Raw genomic sequence first — 21,010 nt, 5'->3', positions numbered from 1 at the left:
AGTGTCGTTTTAAACTTCTTTTGATTGGTTATTTTTTGTATTTCTTTGTTTAGCGAATTCCAATATCTTATCATCTGGAAAACTGGAGTGGATTGTTCTGAAGAGAGTTTTGTAGAGGGTTTTAAGTAGTTATAGTTTAGTCGATGGCTGTAGTTTTTTCCCTGCAGTAATTTTCCATTATGTCTAGAAGATGGCAGTTGTTCGTTTTAAGCTTTATAAATTTGAAAGAGAAAAGTATGGTTTGTTTTGCATATATTATCTATTTTTTCTCGATGGTAATAAGTGGAGATTGGTTCGTAATTATTTAGCTTGTATATAGCACTTATATGACGATTCTGCTGTATTTGTAGGCGGTTTACACTATAATCGTTCCCGGTTCCTCATATGACAGTACCGTGTTGAATTTTCCGTATTATTTGAACTCCGATCACAGACAAAACGCTTTGACTTATGCAGAAAAAAAATATATATATATATATATATATATAATCGCACCATAATTATATATATATATCTGTTACTTATACAAGTTAGCTTATCTTTTGTTTAAACCTATGTAATTCGTCACTCAATATCATCCAATTACTAACGGTTAATTTGCTGCAGTATTATAGTTATACAAGATAAACGTTTATTTGGTTAGTTAACATGTCGTAATATCTGATAAGGCAGGGGTGGCGAAATGTTTTGAGCCCGCGTGCCATATAGTAAGCCTACTTAGCTTTAAAGATGTTTATGCGTGCCAAAGTTTTACACTTCGAATAACGATATTCAAAGGAATTAAACGAATATGTTTTAATTAGAATAAATGTAAAAAAGCTGATTGAAAAAATGGTGGATCTAAAGGATGATTGAAAAAGATATGGTAGATAAATCGAAATCATTTCATTCGTTACGTGTGATAAAGGAAGAACCAATAGAAATCTTATTCTCACTTTTTACAATACGGAAGATCGATATCAGTTTTCATCTATTTTCACATGAAACAAACAGATTATTATTCGGAGAAGCTCATAAATGTAATCGACGGAAAGAGTGGATTCGACTGTTAAGAAATGGCAGAAAAGTTTCCCGTTTGTCCAACTTTACACGAATAAATTATGCTGCCAATTTTATAAGGTTTCGCCTTAAAGTTTAAAATGCAAGTAATTTTGTGTGGGAAAAATTTTGGGAGTAATTCTATATGATATCAAAGATGACGTTTGAACACAAAGAGTACGGATATGTATAGAATGCGTGTATGGCTACGATGTAAGTTGGCAAATTTACTCGTATTTAATCGCTATTGTGTAACTACTACAAATTGTTATTGATTATTGTTAAATTGTCGTCTTGGAATTAATTAAATTAGCCCTTCAGGACTCTAAAATAACAAAAGTAACTTCTAAAGATTGTAAGAGGTAATGATTACTCCTCTATTAATTTCCACTTTAACGAATGTTTTTTTTAAGGTATTTGAAATTTTAGTGTATTCGTGTCAATATTTAATATTAATATTTTAAAAAAAATGTATAAATTTCAACAAGTTATGACTGTAAATACAGTATCTATTGAGATGTTGATACTTAAATTGCAATGCTATAGACAGAGGTTAAAATATTTGTTTAAGAGTGTTATTGCCGTTGCTGATAAGTATATAATTGTGTCTAAAAAACTACTCCAAAAACTGATAAACGTAATTTTTCTGTGTGAATAAGTTAATTACTTCCTTGACTTAATAAAATAACTCGAGTCCTCATTATATCAATCCTTATATAATTCTTTACACGTTAACTGTATGAATGTCTCATCATATTGACATTTTTAGATTGGTGTTTAATTCAATTAAATTCGAATTGTCAATTAAATTAAAATTCGAAAATAAATGCTATTAAAATTCTTTCCTTCTGTACTGCAGTTTACTAAATTTTTATAACACAATTGTAAAGAGGAGTGAATTATTTTTGATTTTGAATGCCCTTCAAAATCAGTGTCAAGGTCGATAAAAATGTGACTAATATATTTGTCATACAAGCTTTACTACTGATAAGTGCCACTTTTATAAACATAACATTCACAGTTTTATAGTTATACGGTGTTTTCACCTTTATGAATCGCCCTATAAATCTATAGTCATTTATGCTTAACATTTGGATTTCTAATCTAATTCGTAAGTTATTTCGTGATAACTGTATAGGTACGATTGTAATTAGAATATATTCTTCCCAGAATTCGTGTTAGTGTGTTCGAGCCATTTCGCGAATCTTAGTCGGGAGGTGTGCATTACTCGAATGATTGTTCTATAATATTAACAGAGCAGCCACGAATGTGACCTGCACCCTTCACATATTAACGTTGACTCATCCTTGCTATTGCGCAAATAAGGCAGCCCAGTTAAGATTCGTTCGGCATTGTAGTATCAGTGCAATGGCGAATGCGCTAGGCTACAGGCATACGATATCGATTGTTAATTGGAAGAATTATGGCCTCTAATTCTATGTCTTATTAGAAGGATAAGTATATCTTTTCTTCATTTTACTTACTATGTTCATTTTTAATATAAAATCAATCTCCACTTACTTCTCCAATTTGCCTGTAAGTTTCTACATTTATTGTATTTATTTACTGTAGTAACCAGTATTTTATATCGTAACACATCTAAAGTTTGTTAGAATTTTTGTTATGCGAAATGTTTTCCAATATCTTTCAATAAAGTCAATGAAGTTTCCAGAAATAAACTCGAGTATATGTTAGAATAGGCAATATTCTTGCCAATCTTTAATCGTCATTTTAAATTATTATATGATAATATATATATATATAGGCCTATATATTTTTAATTTAACAGCCAATGATAATAATAACGTAAATGTACTGAATAAAAAATATTTTTTTAGTATTCATATTTATATATTTCCTGAAATTCCTCACGTGTTTAGTATTTCCCAAAAGTCATCTTTTAAAGTGTAAGCTCGGCAAAAAAATAACAACAAATTTTAAGATTAGCTAATTTCGTACTTATAACCCTTTGTGAGATGGCAGATCTGAGTTTGTCCTAAATTAAGGACATTTTTAGCTTATTTCTCCACCGCGATCGTTAAGAAAACATCGCATAGAAAAGGGATTGAATAACAACCTTTTCATCAACAACTGTTAAAGAATTATAACAACCTAGTGCTAATGATAACAACCTATTGTTAAGAGGGGAAAGTCAACCTTCAAACAAATAAACACAAGGAATCTAACAGGTCTCGAACCAAATATGATAATAGCAGCTCCATTTAAACGTTATCTTTGTGTCATCGATAGACACCTATGACTTCACACCTGCAGCTTCGTCTCCAAACTTCCGATCACCCGATGGGTTTTCCCAGGCCTCACGGAGATAAAAGAGTTCGGGGAGCGATCATCATTATTCCGCCATATTCGGCGGACACCAACGGACATACAGAGCGGACATCCAGCTTCATACAGCGTGGGCCTTTCCAGGACCATACAGAGCAGAATCCACCCAAGGCTCCAGCCAGAGTGGAATCCCCATAGAAGCAGTCTCCCTCTCGCCAATTCCAGAGCCATAGTTCTGATCCGTTAGATTCAACATAGACCACGGCTCACCATAGAACTTCAATTACACCTCCACCGACATAGAGGACAACTTTTCTCTCAGAGGTATTTTGTTAGCCCATATGTAAACTTTCTCTCTATCTACATAGACATAAGTAGATAGAAATCTAAGGACGGTATGTCTAGAACCTCGCGAGCGACATACTCAGTTGTTTAGTCGCGTAGCTTTAGGATAATTTACTATCCGTATTTAGAGGTAAATCGTAGTATCCTGTATATTCTAGATTGTTGTTATATTTATTTAGAACCTGTCTACCAGTCTTAATCGAAGTTTGGACACCCTATCGACTTAATAATCGCACTCCTCACTCGACTCAACTCTCCTACCCAACATTTGTTTACAATTCGCGAGTTAGAACGCGACTTTTGACTATCCTAACTGGTGTTAGATTCCTGACGTCGGAGGGATCGTGCAATCCCGCCGACAATTTATCGAATAGCCATCCAATGACAACATGAGCCGATTAATCGGTCTCTAGGAACCTTCCCCCTATTAGCCCGGCATCTCATACCTTCTATTGTATTATATTATAGAATTTGGTTTATATAACTACAAAGGTTATCTTACATAGCCGATTTTACCCATTTTCACCGGGTGCAAGAATTAGGTTCCCCCTCTTTCCAGGCTAATTAGAGAACTTTTAGATGGGTCTAAAAATATGTTCAGTTTCCGGCAAAAAATCGCATGTAAAATACTACAGTAGAAGCCGTATTCTTCAGGGTAATTCTTAAGTTAAACTTCTCCCTCTCTCCCGCGAGGGGAATTTCGAAAAATCCCTTCTTAGTATACATTCTCATGATAACTTTTCATTTAACTTCATTTAACAAATTTAACTTTCAACTCCTAACTGTTTGGGTTCTGCGCTTATTATTATTATGTTCAGTTTTGTGAGTTATACTCGGTTGACACCGGTGGCTGTGACCTACCGGACCAGAGTCAAGGCATAGTGACCAAAACAAGACAAAAATTAGTGTGTCAGTGTGTGTATCTGTATTCAGGAATTTCCTAACAACATGACATGTATTCAATATAGTGGCCATCTGTATTGTGATGTATGTGTTTATATTCAATTATAATGTTTCCAGGCTTTTGTGTAGTGTGTGTGGTATGACACCTGTACAGGAGAGAACGACAGTACAATAAGAGTAAAATAAGCACCCCAACCATCCTCCACAGATGCCTTATTTCCTAGGCGAGTTCTGTGTACTTGCTGATTTTTTCAGTGCACGTGTTTTGTATGTTGTGACTGTTTGGAATCGATATGTCTATGATATATGTGATTTTAGTGTGTGTCAATGAGTGTGAATTTATGTTGTGGTAAATTGTTTTATCTGTGATTATGGCTATGTGGTGATTTTGTGCGTATTGTTTTTCAATACTGTCTGTGGGATGTATTTGTAGTACGGTTCGTGGATGTCTGATAATTTGTGTTTTTTGCATGTTCTTGGTATATTATATCATATTTGCTACTTGATGATGTCTATGTAAATAATCTGTCTGTGCCAAGAGCTTGCAACCAGAAGTGATGTGTTGTATAGTTTCTGGCATGATGTGACATTTTCTGCATGTGTCATTTGTGAGTGTTGTATCTTTTTGAGCATGTGTTTTCTGTAGTTTTTAGTATTTATTAAGGATGCACCGATTAATCGATAAGTAATCGGTAATCGGCCGTATCGGCCACTAAGCCGATTAATCGGTATCGGCCATTTTCCCGATTAATCGGTTTCGATAATCGGTTAATTTTACATTTTGGTATTTTTGTTACAATGTTACGTACAATGCTAGTAATAAACACTAATAAATTTCTGTTATATATTTATTATTTATTACATGACAATCTGAATATTAAAAAAATGTTACTAATCAAATTATCCCTTTTATCGATACATATTATAAGTATAATACGATGTATAATATAAAGTTTAAACTTTACATAAGAAAAAGTATTGAATAGGTTAAGAAAAAAAATTAAATTTTTAATTGTTTCATAAGTTTAAAGTTTAAACATATAAAACAAATAAAATACAATTTAAGGGTTTTACAATGCAAAAACATGAGAATTTCACTATTTTTAGGGCATAACCTATTTTTTGCCGGCTCATAAATGTTATCTCCAGTGCGGAAAATTTTTTCACTTTCAATGGAAGATGCTGAGGCATTTAAATATCTCATAGCTATTTTGCTCAAATTAGGGATAAATGTAAATATGTTTCTAATTGTTGATCGAAACGTTTGTACATCTCTTTCGTTTTTTTTTTCTTTCTTTTTAAAAACATGCTATTCTTCATTCTTTCGTTTACCAGAAGCTAATTCATCAAATAAATCAGAAAAACTTAGAAATTCACCTCCATCTTGATCACCTCCATCTTGATCAGCTTCAGAATTTAATTCTTATTGAGATTTCCTCTAGCATATCCTCTTTTTGAAATTTCATTTTGAATCTAATAAAAATGACAAGCATAAAGACTTGTTTTCTATATATGCTGAAAATCTTTTTTTATTGGGTTTTCTAGTTCTTCTGTTGTGGTATTAATGCCACTAAAGGAACTACTGATCTTTGCTTTTGATAAGAATAATTTCAGAGTCTCTATTGTGGGAATTATTGAAGATGAAGTGGCTTCTCGTTTGCTGGCTTTCCACAGTAATTTCTTTGCATGGTTTTACAAGTAGAACAATCTTTTCAACGAGAGATCACTGATATGGGCTCAACGTGGGAATTTTATTATCTATAGTATATGTGATAAGGGCCTTTTGCTGTTCCAACATGTAGTATGTAGAATTCCAGCGAGTAGGAACATCTTGAATTAATTTGTGTTTCTGCAAACCTAATTTTTCTTGCAAATCTTCTAATTTGATTACAGCTACAGCAGAATGATTAAAATTTGTGACAATATTTCTATTAAATGTGATTATAGTTTTCACATCTTGTTTAGAAAATATGCATTCGTTTAGTGTCAGCTGCAGCATATGATAATGCTTCTAAGTTGCAATTCTTAATTCCAGCTACAAGATTTGCTGCAGAATCTCTTAGTACTAAAAATATCTTATCACTTGTCAACCTATACTCTTCAAGAACAATTTTTAACTGTTCACTGATTCGTGTAGCTGTGGGAACCTTCAAAGGAAACAATTTGCAAAACAGCTCTTTCCTGCTGAAAATCACCCTTCAACCAGTGAGCTGTTACACTTAAAAAAGGAGAATTGTTTGTAGTTGCTGTCCAAATATTAGCGGTTAAAGAAGTATATTTTGTTTCTGTTAAACACAGAAACACTTCAGCTTTTTAAACAATGTCGAAGTTTCCATGCGTCAACAATTAAGTGTTGAGATTTATTTTAGAAACAAAGGAAGAGGTTGTTGATTTTGCGAGGATATTCGATCCTCTCTTGTTTACCTGACCCGAGGGAGATGCAAATACCAGGTGGAGAAAAATGGGGTTTTTCCACATTATAATTAACTGTATAATTAACTCCAGGATCTCACACTATTAATGCAATAAATTATTAACACCAATCGGCCGATTAATCAGTATCGGCCGATAATGCATGGCCGATTAATCGGTAATCGGTAATCGGCCATTTTGCTTATCGGTGCATCCTTAGTATTTATGACCTGATCCTGTATGGCAATCATGAATCCTTCCGTTTCCCCAAAGAGGCATCCCCGAGCTAACCAGTTGTTTGACGCAGTTTTATCAACAAAATCCTGGGACAGGTCGTAGGGATGCCTACCGTGGAGTGCCTTTTGAACCCACAATTACTTAATGGTGTCTATGTTTTTTATATGTTGTGTCGTGTTCACATATTTTGAGTGTAAATGTAGTGATATGTAATTGTGATGTTTCTTGTTGTTTGTAGAAAAACTCTCTCAGTGTCTGTATTTGTTTGTAGTGAAGGTTAACTGTCAATCAGGCCAAGTCCGCCATTTTTACGTGGAAGGGTTAATCATTCCATAGAGGATTTAGAATGATATTGTTTATGCTTAGTAAGTGTTGTTCTTGTTTTCGTTTGGAGTTGCTTAAGATCTGTGTGAGTCCAAAAGATTATATGAGTACTGGGACGACAAATGTGTTTACTGTTTTAACTGTGCGTTTTGCATTTAAGTGTGCTTTAATAATAGCGTTTAACCTACTGTGATATTCTTTAATTAATCTTTGCTTTATTCGTTTATGTTGTTAGTTTTGCCTGTTGGAATCCTGAATACTTGTAGAACTCGCCCTCTTCAATGGTAGTTTTGCCTGTTGGAATCCTAAATACTTGTAGAACTCGCCTCTTCAATACTCTTCAAATAACGTCTCCATTTCCAAGTACAAATCTACTTTCGTCAGGACTCCTTTTTCTAAGTGAACTGTTTCGCATTTGTCTACGCCAAACTTCATTTGCACGTCCTTGGTGTATGAATGTGTGATTTGCAGGAATTGATAAAGTTGTTTTTGTGTGGATGCGTAACGTTTTATGTCGTCCATGTACATGAGATGTGACAGTGTAAAATGTATGTGTTTTTTCATGTCTGTATTGTAACCATGTTACGTGTTGTCTAACATGTTAGATAATGGGTTCAGGACTAAGCAGAATCAGAGAGGACTCAAGAAATCTTCTTAAAAATTCTTTGCCTAATGAGTATTTGGTTTGTTTGTATGGAAGTGTTACTAACCCTGAGATGTAATGTTGCTCTCCAGTGCTGTATAGTGTTTTGGAAAATGCAATGAGTGATGGACGTATTTTATAGATGTGTAGAATATGTAGCAGCCAACTGTGTGGAACACTATCGAATGCTTTTCTGTAGTCTATATATGTGTATTTCTGTGTTGTTTGTGTGCTTGCCGTAGAATGACTGAATCTATGAGTAACTGTTCTTTGCATCCCCTGTGATTTCTACGGCAATCTTTTTGTTGTTCTGTAAGAATGTCGTGTTCTTCAACATGTTTGTATACAGTAAAAACTGCTTAGGCGACCACCTGCATTCGACGGGCACTTGTGAAAACGGGCAAAAATTTCTGGCACCGAATAGTTTATCCATAGAATCTTCGTATAAGTTACCTGTATTAAACGACCACCCGCGTAACGCTACCGCGGGCATCGACTTTTTGTCCGAAACAACATACAACACCTGTAATAATCGAGCACTTTCGCGAATGTATCTGGTCTAAACTATTGTAAGAACCCATCTCAACAACGTTTCCACCTCCTAATATAATGAATTAGTCTAAACTCTCGTTCGAACCCATCCCGGTCACTTCTCCTATCCTTGAAATTAGGTGCAGGTGTATAAATTAGTCTAGCAACAAAAGAAATTCATTAAAAAAATACAGTATTTTTAAAGTTAAAATAAGATTTAACTAGCGAATACCAAAACCGAAGTGATGTAGAAATACAACGCGCTTCTATATCGATAACGTAACTGAGGAGCGAACGAAAACAACCGAGTTGAATTAATTAAGCTGGAAAAAAGAAAGTGTGCATTATAATCGAGAAAATGCGACTATTGTATTAATCTTTAAAATACAGGTAGGCCTCCTACAACGCGGTAGATACGTTCCTTGAAAATACCGCGTTGTGGGAAAAACTCGGATTCAGTTCTAAAAAGAGAAAAACTTGGCGTTTGAATGGTGTTTTTTTGAATTTTTTAAACCAGCAATTGCTAGCCACGAATTTATACGATATCTCCTAACTTGATTTCTCGTGTTATCGACGAACACTGTATGAACTGAATACGCGTGCAATGTTGGCATCTTAAGTTTATAGTTAATAGATTTTTCATCTGAATGTAGCCAAAACTGTTGTTTTTATATTAAATTATGCTATTTAGTCACCATTCGCTACGTCATTAAATTAAATTTCTATTTCTTTTTTAGAAGTAACCAAATGTGATTTTCTACTGATAAGTTTAGAAGAATTCTCTCTCCTTTATCCATGAGAAATGACGTTGAGGTCAGTATTTGTCTATGATTGTATGGACTGTAGACTTACGATGACATATGCACCTAATCACAATAATTACACATTCAAAATTCCATTCTGTTTCGAGATACTTAAGTAAACGACACTGCATTCTGAGCATCATTGCCCAACTTTACCCTACATAATTATTACTGTAATTGGAAATGTATTGAAATTTTTATGATTTAATAAAATAATCACTTTTTACTTACTTTTTACACTGTATTACAAATCTTTTTATTTACTCGACGATACTTTACAGGCAGCAGATCTGTTCTTCGTACGTATATTTAATGATTTAAATGTATCTAATTAAACACTTAAACTTTACTGCAATTGTACAAAGTTTTAGATTTTAGTCATTGTTGGATTCTGAGTATTGGAACATGTATTTGTATAACTCGCTCCTTCGTACACGAATGTGAAAACTCGTAAATCGCATCGATCTTTCATATATTTTCATTTAGTTTTAGTTTCGTTAACAATAAATTCATTTGTATAAAGTTCCTGTTTTTTTTTATTTCTAGATTTGGTTTCCTCTTTTATAATTTTATTATTGTAGGAAGTATGTTTATCGTCTTATTTCCTTTAGAAAATAAATTATTTAAATATAATTTCAAAATTATGTTAGGAAAATATTTTACTATTGTTTTAAATTCACACTTTATTTTAAAAATATTGTAATTGAGAACGTTAAGAATTAACGTAAAATTCTTATTATTAAACTGTAGGTGTATCATAATTGACGTAGAAATACGTCATCATTTTTACGTCATAAGGAGATAATTAATATTTTATTTTAAAATACGTCAACAGATGGCGATACTAGCCGGTCATAAATGATTTTTCTGTGTTATAAACAGTTGCGTAGATACTGTACTGTACTATCGATAAATAGTTGAAATAATTTTTTTTTTTATTTTATTTTACAAAAACACTCTGCAAGTGTTGTAAAAAAAGAAAGACGTTATATTGTTGTTGAATTGTACTCTATAATTCTTTCCCAGCTGTTATATTGATATATAACAAAGGGAAACCTTAGCGATAGGTCAAAACTAACTCAGTTTGAAGCTTAATAACTCCTGCGCCTTTTGTCAAAACTTTTTGAAATTTTGCAGGGAAGTTTGTGTATTAAGGGAATCGATGCTATTAAATTTTGGTGGTTAAAGGCCGAAAGAGCGGGGTGATAAAGGGTGGTCGTGTGTCATATGTGAGTAGGGTCGTACATAATGACGATTTTTCTCGTTATTACTATTTATAACTTTTTATAAAACTCATCTCTACCTTCAAAATTAAGTTTAGTTAGGAACACGATAGTTGCATCTGTACTGCACTTTTTCTTTGTCATTATTCAATAAACAATACGTCGTGATAACTATTTACATGACATTTACTGTACGTTGTATCGATTATCATAAATAATCCAGGGATGATTTGATTTAAAGTATTCAGGAGGATGTGCATAGATTATATGCTAAACTATTCCATTTTATTTAAAATACTTGAAAATACTTCAAACGGAAACTAAACTTAGCCAGTGAAAAGACCAGAATAAAAATGTCTGTATTTTTACCTTCAAGTTTTTTTAAAAATAAACTTTGTTTGGACGCATTTAAGACTGATTTTTTTTTCAAATATAGGCTACTATTGTTATAAATATGCTAAACGATCGATCTTCAATCAATAGTGTCGATATCCTGTAGTTCGACCAATGATGCGTGTTAGAGCTAAGTACAAAATGACACTAAAATTTTATAGATCACAGCAGCTTTGTTGTACGTTTTTTGTTTTATTTAAAGTATAAATTCTATGTTTCGGTCATATTCGCTGAAAATCGGCGAAAATTTTATCAGAGAAAGGCATTTGGGAAACACTAAATTGAACTACGAAGAGAAAAATACATTAAAACCAGACTCGCACGTTATAAACATTTTTCCCGGTTTGTCAGGTTTTACTGTACTTATTAGAGATATAGAAGCAATTTTTTTCATAATATTTAGTATAATTAACTAAATTTAGGCCTATACTATAATTTTTAATTATAATTATTAAAGTAATCTACATATAAGCCTATAATCGAGATAGGTTGATAATAATAATAATAATAAGCGCAGAGCACAAATGGTTAGGAGTTGAAAGTTGAAATTTGGTACGTCACGAGAATGCACACTAAGAAGAGATTTTTCGAAATTCATCCCCACAGGGGAGAGGGGCAGAATTAAGCCTTAACACTTCCATCAATAATGGAAGTGTTAAGTAACAATGGAAGTGTCAACAATGGACGTGTCAACAATGGAATTGTTACGTAACAATGGAATTGTTAAGAGAAGGCAACGTGCAAGGCGCAGATGCAGTTTTTTTTTCATTTTGTGGGAAATCGAACATATTTTTAGATCCATCTAAAAATTCTCTAATTAGTCTGGAAACAGAGGGACCTAACTTTTTCATTGTGTGAAAACGGATAAGATTGGCTGTAATGTAATAATTTTAATCTTTGCTATCGTTACTTTTTGCCCGAGCAATGCCGGGCTTATCTGCTAGTTTAATAAATAATTCTTTTAAAAAATATACTTCTAATTTATCGATTTTTTTAATTATTTTACGTCAGATATCCATGACAACCAATATTTATATTGTATGTGAATATTACAGTATATTTATACAGATTGACAATTGTTAAACAAACCATATCAATTCTATTTCTGTCTAAAGTAGGCCTATATTATTTTAAAATGTATTGCACTGTTTAATTGAACAGCTTGATTAATAATATTAGGGAGTGTACAGCATAATAGGATCTGAACTGGGTTGTTCTATTAATTAAAAAAGAATTATATATAAGAAATAATTTAAAAAGTTCTTTTAGCTTCTAAAAGGACATCCTGCCTACCTCTCTTGGGAACTGGGAGTCAATTTTTCATAAAATTATACTTTAGAATAATGAATGTATATTTATTTTTTCTTATGACTCAGTCAATTATAAAACTATAAAATTTTATTTTTGATATAAATTGAAAGCGAAACCATTTGCGTAAGTAAAAGTAAAATTTACTTACAGCAAATGTTTTTTTTTTTCCTTTCAGTTTTATTTTTAAAAACTTATAATATTGTCTGTTTTATTTTGGAAATAATATTTTTAGATTAAATATTATTAATATTATTTATATACATATACTTATGGCTTTCGTTTAAGTTTACAAAATGTGAAGTAGAGCAAAAGTCTAGAGCATTTCGATTTAAAAGGTCTAAAAAAAATAACTTTTACTCCTAATTAATCTTATATTTATTTTTATATTATTCTATTAACGTTTTTCTTTTTATGTATACAACCAAAACATTATCATTCTTTCTCTTCTATAACTATTGCAGCTTTGAGTTATTCAATACTGTTATATTATTTTCCTCCTGCATAAATATCCCTAGCTATTAGCCTCCATGTATTTTCTATAGGGTTCAAACCATGGGAATAGGGAAGCCAATTCATGACCCGAATGCCATTATCCAGTAACCACTGATAAATGAAATTTGCTTTGTGGATTGGTGCATTATCTTGTTGCAATTGCCAGAATAAAACACCAATTTTCTTTCCAAATGCTAAAAGATATACATCCAAGAGGTTTTGATATCCGACTGCTTTCATTCAGCCATTTATTCAGAATAAAAAAAAAGTCTTGTTATGGCTTTATATTGATAAAATTAAACTAAACAGAGAACTGATATAGAATTACTTATATAGTAATAATAATTTTATTTTAATATAAATTCGTGTATGGAAATAGTTTTTAGTTTTTATATTAGACTACTTAAAAGTTTTTAAAACTAAATTTTACATATTAAAATATTTTAGGCATATTTCCCATACAAAAAATGCAATAAAGATTAGTTTAAAGGGAATCCCCTAGTCTTATAAGAACGTTATTTGTTTATGGTATAATTTTTAATAATTCATAAAGTATTTTAAAATATTAGCGATTTTAAATTATATTTTATTTTATTAAAGTAAAATAAATAAACTATAGTCATTTAAAATTGCTAATATTTTAAAATTATATCAGATAGATAGGCCTACCTTAAGTCTTTTGTATACAAATTGCACATAGGTATTCTCTTGTTTACTGATTTAAACAAGCTTCGACGAATAAGTTTTAGAGTTTATCCAGAAATCAAAAAGTAGATTTTTGACATAAAGAGAAACTATAACCATTATCATAAATGATTATGGTTTCACTTTGGTTTGGTTATTTACTTATTAGAGTATATATCAAGTTCTCATTTAACGTCGTTGATAGGTTCTTAGAAACTGCGACTTTAAGCGAAATCGCATATAACCAAACCAATTTTACAATAGGCTAATTTTAGGAGTACAAAATCATTACCAAGCTTCTAAAGAAAGACTCAAAATACTTAACATTAACTATTAAAATAAATATGAACTATTTAGGAAAGATCAATGTGTGGCGGCGGTCGGTAGTATCTCGAGTACTTTTGTACTTCATTGTTTACTGTCGTGCATTTGTACGATTATCGAGTCATTTAAATAATTTATATTCATTGATTTCTTCAGATTTCTAACCCGCTAGGTCCAGATTCAAGATTGTGGGTGGTCAATGCCAATTTCTCGGCAGCTCAGAGCACAAGACGGAATTCAAACTCTGGACAGATTGCAATTCCCTGGCAGTGCGCGCTCACATGACACACATAATCATACTGGGAAATTTCAGACATCAATTGTTTCCTAATATAGGCCTACATATTTTTGACACTTGAGAGGTAACCGGAGTACCCGAGAAACTTGTACAGATACAAGGAAAATCGATTTTATTCTTATCGTTACGTTATATAACGTTAAACAGAATGATTTTCTTTGAGATATTATAACGTAGAACATATATTATATACGTTATACATTTCGTTTTACGTAAATAGAATAGAATTACACATAAAATAAGCAAAAATTATACTTACTTATAAATTTTCTAAGTAGGAATGAGCTTATTATTCCGATTTATCCAACTTTCTTTGAAGGTTTTTTATTTCACTGGTATATATATATATATATATTTGTATATACTTAATTGTAAATTGCAATAATCTAGTATGTTATTCGGCAAATATATTATATATATATTTTTTAAATTTACGATCAAACTAAAAAGTTTTAAATATACATATATATGTTTGTATATATATGTATATATTTATATTTATACATACATATATATATATGTTTATATATATATATATATATATATTTATATTTATATACATACAAACACGTATATGTATATTTTTAAACAGGACTAGATCGATCTATTCCTAACAGGAAAGTGACTTTATTGAGTAAACGTACAAAACAATGCGCATGTGCGTATTGTATACAAATATATCGCTAGATTATCATACGCTAATAAGGCAATAGAATGATAAGGCTGTTATCCAGATGGACCACACCATTCGTCCGGATTCGAACACGGTCTGTCAAAGTGGTAGGCTGTCATCAATCTCATAACGATTCTGGCAGTGATGTTTTAAGGTTGCTCAAATTAGTATTCAAGCATAGATTCGTAAGCTCTTTTTAGATAAGTTTGCATGTTATAAAATACATTATACGTTTATTGACATTATACAATGTTAGTTCTAGTAAGTGCCGATTTCTGAATACTACACAAAGACGAGTATCGACGTTTAAATGTCCGAGGTACTTTTAAAACTTGAGTTTAGCGTTTAGACAGACAATTCTAGTTTAGTTTAGGTTAAAACCGTCACAAGAATTTTGTATAAAAATTTTAAAATATGGAAAAAATTGAAGTACTGAATCATTTTTGTTCTATTATTAATATTATTCGTCACATTAATAATTAATCTTTTATCATAGAACACAATTTTTATTAATATAATACGAAAGATTCCATTTACATTAATCTCTAGAGGAGCACTTTAAAGTAATTTATTTATTTAACTGATGAACGTAATAAATTGCTCTTTTAAAGACGTTTTATTATGTTTAAATATAATTTATTCTTCCACTTAATAATTATTTTATAGTTTATTTTGGGAATAATCCTATAGAGAATCTTATTAGTTTATCTATATTTTCTCTATAAATAAGATAATAATATACTGTATTATATTATATCATCTTATGTGCTCATCGTAAGATAGATGAGGTTAAAGTTTAATTTTTTCATATGCTTAAGTTTTATAAAATCAAAAATTTATATGTACAGCTATAAGCTATATATTATTTACTAAATTCAAAAAATTATTAGTCCAGTATTTAATGAATCATTCACACGAGAAGCATTTCCAATCATTCTTTGTCACGTGAGTTATAATCCCCAGAACATCGTAACGACGAATATAGTATATTGATAGTAAATGAGTCACAATAATTTATTTTATTAGACATGGGAAATTTTTATGGATGTTTCTTTATTTATGCTTTTCCAAGTAAGCTAATGGACCAGAGATGTCAGTTGACCTCCACAATACCCGGCTCACGAGTAAGAAATTGCCATGGCCCGATGCTGGCTTCAGTTTCGTATGCTCATTTTTTTATTATTAGACTGTTTATGATACATTTTAAAATAAAATTAATTTCTATTTTATTAACACTTTTTAAGTTTTTCATTTCACAAATTTCAGTTATGATTTTGTATTTTTGTGCTGCACATACAAAAGAATATAAAAAGATAAAAAAAGTTATTTATTTATCTTTCTTTATTTATATACGAAATAAATAAATATTTATTTATTTCGTATAATATTTATTTATTACACCGTATAAAATGATAACAAGCAATATTTTTGTTGTTATTATTCACGATTATGATTCAATTTAATGATAAAAAAAATTCTTATATATAAATATATTCTCATTCGAAATTGATTAAACTATTACTGAATGATAGCATTTATCGTTGATTACCAACATATTATTATTAAAAACTATGTTGAAAATTAGTAATTAAGAAGAGAATGAAAATGTCAAGCTAAGCATGACCGAGTTTCAGTTCTTTGCTCTATTCAAGACACGAATACTTCTGATAGCATTCTTCACGTTACAATTTATTTTAAAAATAAGCACGAAGTAATTTATTTTCTTAAAATATTTATTGAACGTACAATAATTAATATTATCTGGTGTATTTTTTCTGTGTGTGTTTATATTTTGAAATCCAATTTGAAATTTCTGTACCTGGCATCATAATAATAAGTGTTATAGAAAAATCGATCGATTAGATCGATAATTGATTTATGTCTGTATTAGACAAATTTATGTTGGACGTTCGATGTTTACAGTAAACATTTGTTGTGTTTTATTTTCTAAAATTAGATATTATATCAGAATCAAATTATAAATTTTGCTAATTATAATCATAGAAATAAATATGAATTATTAAATTAAAGCTTAAGTCTCGAAAGAGTTCTTAACTATCGTAAAAATATTAAAGTCTATTAAATAGTTTCAAGATTGACGAAACTTTAATATTAACGTGCAATTATTTATTGTGGCATCGTCACAATGCCGGGCTGCAATTTTTAATCATATCTTTAATTTATTTGACTTAAAATATATGCTCTCCATCTCAAATTGTAGCTTGCCCCTGTAAATCATACTTTTCCTTTAAGAATAGAGTCGTGCCGGTCAACTATCTAACACCTTTCAGGGGATAATATTTGAATTGAAATAACATGACTTTCGGTTTGCAATAGAAGTTTATACATTGTTAATTGGGCCTCCTGCCCTAAGGTTTCCTTACCTAGTCTTCTTATCTTTCGTTTATCTAAATCCATTCTCGAGATTAAGGAAAGACAGTTGGACGACAGTGGAAATTTATAGTGTACAATTTTTTCAAATTGCAGCCCAAAAATTGTAGTACTATCCACAAATTTCGAGATGATATTCAGTGAATTGTTTATATTTTAAATATAATTTGCTAAAACAACATTATATAAATTCATAAAATAATTATACATTATATTTACCTAATATTATATCTTCGAGATATTTCGAGTTATCGGTTTGGTTTCAGTAACTCAAAAATTATTTGTGAAAATTAATTTTTATTCTCTGTTTTCTATTTAATTTTTGGTCTAACTTTTTAAAGTATTAACACATATTACAAGAGGGTGTGGTTAGCATCTTAACATTAAAACCAGCCCACCAGTGGCCGAATGGATAAAACCACTGAACACTAGTAGTTAGCAATGGATTTGTGCCTGGCCAATGGATTGGCCTTGTGGAGCTTTCCGAGTTTACTTCAGGTTTGTAACACTGAACAGGAGCCAGAAAATCTCAGAATTTCTACACTGCATTAAATAAGAGACAACTGAACTTGCGTGTCTGTTTTTGCATGCAACCTATTTCGATACAATGAAACTTCGATATATCGCCACCATTTGTTCGCCTCCGAAATTGGAACGTTATTGAATTTGACGCTAAACTGAAGGACAACAAACTAAGAATTATACAAAACAATGAGGTCTATAATGAAATTTGAGAGTTTGTAAGTCGCCTAATTTGATAATAACAGTTCCCTTTGCAACGTAAAACCCTTCATCTAGCAATTAACAGAGGTCGAAGCAATTCCTGTTTAATATTTATGAGTATTCATTGGCGTTCTACGACAGTGGAGCTATATAAGAGGGCACTACTAAAGATAATATATATATATTGAATGCACGATAGGTTTATTTAACAATTGGGCAACATTCGAATTATGAAAACTTTTCTCGTTTTTATTTTCCCTCCCTCATCATAACCATTTATCGGTGCACTCTCGCTAATCCGTCCTCGATAATCAGACTTGTAACTAAAGGGGACGAGGGAGCCCGATCTTCACAGGGCTCCAAAACGGGTCCTTACAATTAAAACCTGTAGAATATTTTGTAATCAACATTGAATTAGGGGCACCACGTATGAGGTTTGCTCCGGGCGCCAAAACTGTTCGGTACAGCCCTATTGATAATCTAGCATAATCTCCAGTGTAATAATCTATTTTCATGGAAGTGTTAATAATGACACACATACTCTTTTCTTGTTTATTCGGTTTTATCTCTGCGTAAAGGTCACGCCATTCATTGCCTTTAGCCATGCTTCAGCCTATTACATTCTCAATAATTGGCATTCTAGCTAACCTGAAACCTCTCTGTGCAAGGAATTGCCGGATTAGCAAGAGGCTGCTGTATTTAACCCAAAGGAATGTTATATGTACAACTCTGCAAGTTTAATGAAGACTGGAAAGGAAAATAAATGAAGGGTGAAATCTTACGTCATCAAAGGCACATCATCATCCCCGCATCATCAGTAATCGGCAAATACTCCTTTCCCCCATAAACTATTGACACACTATATACTTGAATACTTGAATAATAATAATAAATTTATAATTATTTCTGTTATAAATTATATTATTAATAAATGCATGATTTCGTTTTAAATTATTCTTTAATTACTATAAATATTTTCAGATTAAACATTGAAATTTGATATTTGACAGTTATTATTTTCCTTGGAATCGAAATCAAAAATTAAAACATGGAAGAAAAGATGGCTCCTGGTAAGTAAAACTGATATAGTACAGTACCTTATATAGGGGACCGTTCTTACAGGTTAATGGGAAGGGGTAGCAAAAAGTTCCTCATTGTACACAACAGGAAGGGAGGGGTCAAAAGTGGCTCAAAAACTGTATACGTAATTAATGATTATTCTCTTATTAGGCTGCAATTTTCAAATTACAAACTTATCCATTCTCACTGTCGTCTATCTCTCTAACTGTCCTTCGGTAATCTCCAGAACGGAGATAGATACATGAAAATCGAGAGTAGATATGACAATCTTAGAGGCCAGATACCCGATCAACTGTATACAGTAAACATCAGCGTATACAGTATCGTATACAAATTATTAAATAATTTAATGTTTAGTCTTTTTAAAATGTAAATACAAATAAGCAAAAACATCACAATTATTTCGGTTGTGGCATGCTAATTTGCACATTTTCTGAAATAGCGAAATAACCGAAATCAAAAGCTAAAAGGTCCTTGTCGGATGACAGAGAACAATAAATAACGATTAAAAAAAACAAAGATCAACAAAGGTCAATCCACATAAACACGATATCTAAAAGTCGTTAGTCCTAAAAGTGATAATTAACTTTTCTAATCAGTTATTTATATTTTCAGGAGTAACTTACATAGAGAACTCAAGTGATATTCACATTGGAAACAGATATCACTGGTTAGAAATTAATAACACTGTACGCAATTATAATAGACAGAGTAGTGAAGAAGTTGAAGAAGATGATGATGATAATAGCATAGCCCCAATATCTCTTCTAGAAGAATTGATCGGTAAGTAATAATTCGAGTTTTTGGGTTGCAATTTTCAAATTAAAGAGCTGTAAATTCTCACTATCGTCCGACCATCTGTATGACTGTCTTTCATTAATCTCGAGACCATACATGGAAAATTTAAGGACTGGAGATCCCGATTAACTATATACGAACTTCCAGTCTTCACCGAAAATCATGTGAACTTTTTTAAATTAAATGATGATTAAAAATTGCAGCCGGTCACAATAAATGATTGCTCGTTATTCATCTTTTCATTTGCAATATGCAAAAATTAATTATGCCAGTTTCCAATAGAATTTCCTACCGGAAGGCATTGAGGAATACGATGCCTTATTGGTTTTGGTTTAGTCGTATTCGGTAATGCGACACACGAGTGATCTATCGAGGGAGATGCCACTCAGGAGGACTTTCTAGGTGCTACTAAAGTGATGAAATCCCGGAAAACTTCAGCGAATCCATAACAACCTACCAGTGTCCATTGGTTTTATCCACTCGGTTATTGGCAGAAATGTTGCCTTGTCCCATCAATCAAAAATCCATTTGAAATAAATGAAACATTTGATTTAAAACATAAAAATACAATTATTTATTTATTTATTTTTATTTTTATAGAATCCAACGAAAAATAGGGGACGTCGAATATTACGTAGTTGCAAAGAGAATATACGGCAAATGGAAAGAATTGGCACGTTTTCTGCCGCCAAGTAAGTCTGATACGTCATCGACCATATTTATGATAGTTAAAAACGTAATTTTATTATTTAAGAACGAAAAATTATTACATCTTTGTTACGTTCTTCCTTAAAATACGAAATATTTAATGTTTCTGGCATAGGAAATGTATTTACGGAAGGAGAATTAACAATACTGCAAAGTGATAACAAAGATAATCTGGAGGAGACAATCGTACGGATGCTAAGTACATGGAAAGAAAAGCATCCAGATTTAGCCACTGTTGGCCATCTTGCCAAAACTCTTCTGTCCTTAGAAAGAGCAGACATTACAATACAATTACATCCATAATATTCACAAAGAAACTCGTAATGAATATTTTATTGTGAATACTTTTTAATAATAATAATAATGCCTTCACGAAAAAAAATTAGTATT

The 21,010-nt window shown here is 31.4% G+C and overlaps 1 protein-coding gene across 13 annotated transcripts; it reads left to right on the top strand.

Annotated features, from left to right (window-relative positions):
* The first annotated feature begins 826 nt into the window (after positions 1 to 826).
* On the top strand, positions 827 to 21,010 carry LOC111627834. 13 transcript variants are annotated; one of them, XR_002757070.1, is made up of 7 exons: positions 14,812 to 15,105; positions 15,177 to 15,239; positions 15,993 to 16,082; positions 19,016 to 19,104; positions 19,730 to 19,897; positions 20,513 to 20,604; positions 20,736 to 20,781. XR_002757070.1 is itself a non-coding variant. In XM_023371493.1 (4 exons), the coding sequence occupies exons 2-4, from the start codon at positions 16,000 to 16,002 to the stop codon at positions 20,921 to 20,923; spliced, it is 363 nt and encodes a 120-aa protein (XP_023227261.1). In that variant the 5' UTR covers positions 14,808 to 15,074; positions 15,997 to 15,999; the 3' UTR covers positions 20,924 to 21,010. The 13 variants fall into 13 exon arrangements, 7 of the variants coding, with proteins under 7 accessions (XP_023227262.1, XP_023227261.1, XP_023227256.1 ...); XR_002757068.1 differs by having other exon boundaries at positions 14,801 to 15,105; positions 15,177 to 16,082; XR_002757071.1 differs by lacking the exons at positions 15,177 to 15,239; positions 15,993 to 16,082 and having other exon boundaries at positions 14,815 to 15,105.

Source organism: Centruroides sculpturatus, unplaced genomic scaffold, assembly GCF_000671375.1.
Source record: "Centruroides sculpturatus isolate CEXI.00-Female unplaced genomic scaffold, Cexi_2.0 scaffold377, whole genome shotgun sequence".
Taxonomy (NCBI): domain Eukaryota; kingdom Metazoa; phylum Arthropoda; class Arachnida; order Scorpiones; family Buthidae; genus Centruroides; species Centruroides sculpturatus.
The sequence above is the reverse complement of the archived record's forward strand: the minus strand, read 5'-3'. Positions and strand labels throughout refer to the sequence as shown.

Excerpts from the sequence above, each read along its gene's own strand:
- LOC111627834 (XM_023371488.1), top strand. The coding sequence starts at position 14,962 with ATGATAAGGCTGTTATCCAGATGGACCACACCATTCGTCCGGATTCGA. Across the intron at positions 16,083-20,512 it reads CCGATGCTGGCTTCAGTTTC|AATCCAACGAAAAATAGGGG; the intron begins GTATGCTCATTT and ends TTATTTTTATAG. Across the intron at positions 20,605-20,735 it reads GGCACGTTTTCTGCCGCCAA|GAAATGTATTTACGGAAGGA; the intron begins GTAAGTCTGATA and ends TTTCTGGCATAG.